The 5,818-nt window shown below is 36.7% G+C and overlaps 1 protein-coding gene across 1 annotated transcript; it reads right to left on the bottom strand.

Annotated features, from left to right (window-relative positions):
- Positions 1–1,198: 1,198 nt before the first annotated feature.
- Positions 1,199–4,396, bottom strand: LOC129349737 (tripartite motif-containing protein 16-like). Its single transcript, XM_055014026.1, has one exon. It carries the CDS (start codon positions 4,366–4,368, stop codon positions 2,680–2,682), a length of 1,689 nt encoding a protein of 562 aa, XP_054870001.1. The 5' UTR covers positions 4,369–4,396; the 3' UTR covers positions 1,199–2,679.
- Between the last annotated feature and the right edge of the window lie 1,422 nt (positions 4,397–5,818).

The raw sequence follows: 5,818 nt of genomic DNA, 5'->3' as shown, positions 1-5,818 counted from the left end.
CCAAGATTTGTCATTGTTTCCAAATACACATTCATTCCAGCTTCCTGCTCTGCTGATATTCTTGTATGCTACTGCTACATAAACTCCTCTTCCTCTCCACTCCACCTCCCAGTAACAACGTCCAGTCAGACTCTCTCTACTCAGGACCTGATAACATCCAGTGAATCTGTCTGGATGATCAGAATAAGACTGTGGTTGATCCATAAATGTTACTTTTCTGTTCCCTTCAGATAATACCAGATAATACCAGAAGAACATAAAAATGATATCTTTCTATTGTCATTTCTGTTATTTTTCAGCTGTCACATATTTAAATTAAAAAAAACATCTGTTCTGACCATAGGTAATACATATTCAGACATTTTCAGGATTTTCACCCTTTAAATGTAATTTTATTTTAATGTCACTATCATTTAGTTTCTTTCAGTATAAAAAGAAACACAAAAAAATAAATTAATAAACTTAAAAAAAATCTAATATTTCTTATATAATTAGTGCTAAGAGGTATTTTATTCTCATCACAGTGTGGGATACATCAATGAAATTTTTTTCCCATGCATCGTTATTGTTGTTTTATGCTTCATCAATTTAAAAAAAAAAAAACCAAAACTATTTCTGTTGTCCAGTTTGTTTAGATAATGTTACTGTTGGTTTGCATGTTAATGAAAAACACATAAAATGAATTATAATTGAAAAATACTTGGTGGGAAGTGAAAAAAAATTCACACAACCAAAAATATATCACTTGATATTTACACAATTCCATCAATGACCAAACTCAGACACAGGGTCCTAAGAGAAAAAAAAATCAAACAAAAACATTCAAATAATTTTTAAATTTTCACTTAGATTGTAAGAAATATTCAATAATTTTAAAGGTTTTAACTATTTAAATACCTGTTTAGATGATGCCACTGTTGTTTTTGATGACAAAAAAATTGCAAAAAATGAAGCAATTTACACATAAGAGTTTTTTTTTTTGATAATCACAGTGTGGAATACGTCAGTGAGCAATAAATCAAGTTTTAGGGATTATTATTATTGTTGTTGTTGTTACAATAACAACAATTATTACTATTATTGTAATAATAATCATAAAAACAACTGAGATTTTACTTAAAGGAAAAATCTGATAAAGCTATTCAGCACAATAAGAATATAGTAAGTTTTGGTAAAATAAGACAGTTTCTGATACAACTGAATGGCCACTAAAACCTTTAATACACTTTACAGAAGAACAAATAACAACATCAAGAACTGATGAGTTCATTTCAAACACAAAAAGTCCAGAAAACAATGAAAGAATCTTAAATTCAGCTCTAGATCTGACAGATATCCAGTGCAGAGACTTTAAATCAGGGTAATGTCTGCTCTCCTTCTGGTCGCAGTCTGAACTCTTACTGCCCAGTTTTGAAGCAGTTCAAGTGGAAATCTGCACTTCAACCATAAAAGTGTTGAATTCTTCATGACTGGACCTTTTTCAGTAGATAAACTGTCATACTGCAAACAAATTACCAAGTCAGTCATAAAATAACCATTTAAATGTATAATTTAAGCATCAAAAATAGAATCCAGATGTCGTTCATTTATTGTCATTTATTTGCAGATCAATGTGAAGCTGAATCACAGGTTTATCAACAGTCTAGAAACAAAACAAACCAACAAAATTAAAAACCACCACATCAGTAGAATAAAATGACTACTGACTGTAATAAAGTACAATAATATTTTCCCAAAAATTCAACCATGAAATACAAATTCTGTACATATATCTCTGTCAAAGAAAAATTAAGTGCACATTTGAAAAAAAAAAAAAAACAAAAGCTGAGTTTTCCATCACCTCAGCTGGTTCCCTAAATGCATCACTAACACGGGATTGAAAAAACATGAATTCAAATGTGAGGAAAAAAAAGACAAGACTCAGAAACACCTTAAAAGTCACTAACTGGTACATTTTCATGCAGCTTTTAAATTCGAAAATTGCTTATGAGATGATAAAATGTGAAAAAATAAAGCAGGAATTTCATGAGTTCATGTCTGAATCTGACACAGATGCACATTTTCTGTTTGTTGATGTTTAAATATTTCACCTTTAAAAACTGTGTCATTCAGTGGATCAGTGACGAGTCAGAAAACTTGTCAGGATCAACATAAACCTCCATCAAACATCACTTATTGTGTCCTGATGCTTTAAAATGAGACTCAACATGTTGCTGCTTTCACACTGAACCAACACCAGCCTCATGGTGAAGTTTCACCTTCATGAAAATCAACATCACAACACATGAAACCACCTCAAGTCCACAACGATACAACATCTGTTGTCTGATGTGTGTCAGGACTCAACAAAACGTCTACACACCCAAACTGGATCAAATCACAGTTTCTACTTGTTGGTCCTGTGGAATAAATCCTCTTTACTGACTGAGAGCACAAACTACATCTGAGCTGGAAACATCAGGAAAAATGAAAGTCATTTGTTAGTGAAGAAAGTCAAAGATGAGCAGAAGAAGAAATGAGAAGATAAACAAGTTCTGACAGTCACTGTTTGATTGACAGTTGATCTCTGTGCAGAGTAGAAATAAAACAACAATGAGCTGTGAGCAACAATGATGGAGACTAAATGAGTGAAAGAATCAAAGACACAATCAGACTCACTGAACCTTCAGTTACCTCTGTCTACTTCAGTTTACACAACTCAGCACTTGATTTAACACTTGACCAACCATTAACCAAAAGTCCAGCATGTATCTGCTGAGTGAATGTGGTCTGGACTCTGTGGAGGAGAGTCATGGTTTCAGAGACGCTGTAGAAGGACAGAATACCTGCACTGTGATCCAGGTAAACTCCAACTCTGGAGGACCAAGGATCTGAGATGGGAGTTTGGATGTTGTTGTACCTAAATTCATAATCATTTTGGAAACAATGTAATGCCCAAGATTTGTCATTATATCCAAATACACATTCAGTCCCAACTGCTGCTCTGCTGATATTCTTGTATGCTACTGCTACAGAAACTATTGCTCCTCTCCACTCCACCTCCCAGTAACAACGTCCAGTCAGACTCTCTCTACTCAGGACCTGACACCATCCAGTGAATCTGTCTGGATGATCAGAATAAGACTGTGGTTGATCCGTAAATGTTACTTTTCTCTTCCTTTCAGATAATACCAGGTTTCTGTCTGCTGTGTTTGGATCCAGAGTGATTTGACGTGAATATTTCAAGAATCCAGCTCTGGTCTTTGGCTCTGCTTGTGAATCTGACAGTGAAACATCCACTTGAGTCCCTGTCAGTGAGATGTTTGTCCATGTGTCCCTCACAATGTCCTGTAGATGATCTCTGAGCTCTGACACAGCTGCTGTCACCTCCTCAAAGTGTCTCAGAGGATGGATGTTGATGCTGGATGAGTGTGTGGACTCACTGAGTGCTGACACTGAGGGGTAGTTGTGGAGAAACTGGTTGTGATCCTCTGTGTGTGAGAGCTGCTTCAGCTCAGCATCTTTCCTCTTCAGATCTCTGATCTCCTGCTCCAGCTTCTCCTTCAGCTCTTTGACTCCACTCACTTCAGTCTCCTGCTGGGATCTGATCTGCTGCTCCACATCTCGGCCTGTTTTCTGGATGAGATGGATCATGTGGGTGAACATCTCCTCACTGTCCTCCACTGCTTTATCAGCAGAGCCATTGATGGCCTCCAGCTGCTGTTGGAGCAGCTTCACATCTTTCTCTCTGTCCTGGATTCTCTGCTGGATGTTTTGTCGACTCACCTCCAGCTCTCTCTGCCTCTCCGTCCTTTCTGCTGCAGCTGAGACTGTGTCGTGGCCTTTATGTTCATCCACAGAGCAGAGATAACAGATAGACTGCTGATCAGTGCGGCAGAACATCTTCTTCACCTCATCGTGATGAGAGCAGATGTTCTCCTGGAGCTTCTTGGAGGGTTCCACCAGCTGGTGTTTCTGGAATGGAGGTGAATCATAGTGAAGCTGAAGGTGTTTCTCACAGAAAGAGGCCAGACAGAATAAACAGGACTTGAAGGCTTTCAGTTTCCTCCCAGTGCAGACATCACAGGACACATCTTCATCTCCAGCATAGCAGTGATCAGCAGCAGCAGCTTGGAGTCCAGTCTTCTTCAGCTCCTCCACTAAAACTGCTAACAAGATGTTTTTCTCCAGGACAGGCCTCGGTGTGAAGATCTTCCTGCACTGAGGGCAGCTGTAGATTCTCTTCTCATCCTCTCCATCCCAGTGGGCTTTAATACACTTCATGCAGTAGCTGTGTCCACAGGAAAGAGTCACCGGATCCTTCAGTAGATCCAGACAGATGGAACAAGAGATTGTTTCTCGGTCCAGCTGAACTCCTTTCTCAGCCATCTCTCCTGTCACTAACAGCGACTGTGTGAGTTTGACTTCCTCCTTCCTGAAACTAGTCTGATCTCTGATCTACAAATCACGTGTTCCTGCAGTGAACGGGGCCTGTCAGATCTTCTACGTCACCACATGTTGGTTCCACCCATGTTCACAGTGCAGATCTGAAGGGGAGGAAACCAGGAAATATGTGGACAGACTGGAGCTGCTGTGTTTGGTAGCAGGAAGAAGAGGAGAGTTATCAGACTGAGATTCATTCCAGGAAGAAGAGAGAGACGCTGAGTGTTGAACCTTTTCACAGCAGAGATCATTTCTTATTTAACCCTCAGATGGCAGTTTGAAAAATTTACAGATTTCCTGAATGATAAAAATCTGCTCATCAAAAATACTGCAATGAAAATATTATATATTAAGATTATTGACTGAATCACTTTTTAACCAACAACGATTCTGATCAAAACTGACAAATTTAACCCTTTACATGTCAGTTTGTTTAGATAATGTCACTGTTGGTTTGTATGTTAATGAAAAACACATAAAATGAATTATAATTTAAAAATACTTGGTGGGAAGTGACAAAAATTCTTTTGATTATAACAACCAAAAATTTATCACTTGATATTTACATAATTCCCATCAATGACCAAACTCAGACACAGAGTCCTAAGAGCAAAAAAAAAAATTGAACAAAAACATATTTAAATAATTTTTCAATTTTCACTTAGATTGTATTTATTTTTTTATTCATGCTAACTTTAGTCATGATCATGAGCAAGAAATATTCATTAATTTTCAAGGTTTTAACTATTTAAATGCCTGTTTAGATGATGCCACTGTTGTTTCTGATGATGAAAAATGAAAAAAATGAAGCAATTTACACATAAGAGTTGATAAGATTTTTTTTGGATGATCACAGTGTGGAATACATCAGTGAGAAATAAATCAAGTTTGAGGGATTATTATTATCATTGTTGTTGTTACAATAGTAACAATTATTACTGTTACTGTAATAATAATCATAAAAACAACTGAGATTTTACTTAAAGGAAAAATCTGATAAAGCTATTCAGCACAATAAGAATATAGTAAGTTTTGGTAAAATAAGACAGTTTCTGATACAACTGAATGGCCACTAAAACCTTTAATACACTTTACAGAAGAACAAATAACAACATCAAGAACTGATGAGTTCATTTCAAACACAAAAAGTCCAGAAAACAATGAAAGAATCTTAAATTCAGCTCTAGATCTGACAGATATCCAGTGCAGAGACTTTAAATCAGGGTAATGTCTGCTCTCCTTCTGGTCGCAGTCTGAACTCTTACTGCCCAGTTTTGAAGCAGTTCAAGTGGAAATCTGCACTTCAACCATAAAAGTGTTGAATTCTTCATGACTGGACCTTTTTCAGTAGATAAACTGTCATACTGCAAACAAATTACCAAGTCAGTCATAAAAT

Source organism: Amphiprion ocellaris, chromosome 10, assembly GCF_022539595.1.
Source record: "Amphiprion ocellaris isolate individual 3 ecotype Okinawa chromosome 10, ASM2253959v1, whole genome shotgun sequence".
Lineage (NCBI taxonomy): Eukaryota > Metazoa > Chordata > Actinopteri > Pomacentridae > Amphiprion > Amphiprion ocellaris.
This window is presented reverse-complemented; position numbering and strand designations above follow the sequence as displayed.

Bases quoted from the DNA above. Each gene is read 5' to 3' on its own strand.
- LOC129349737 (XM_055014026.1), bottom strand. From the start codon at position 4,368: ATGGCTGAGAAAGGAGTTCAGCTGGACCGAGAAACAATCTCTTGTTCC.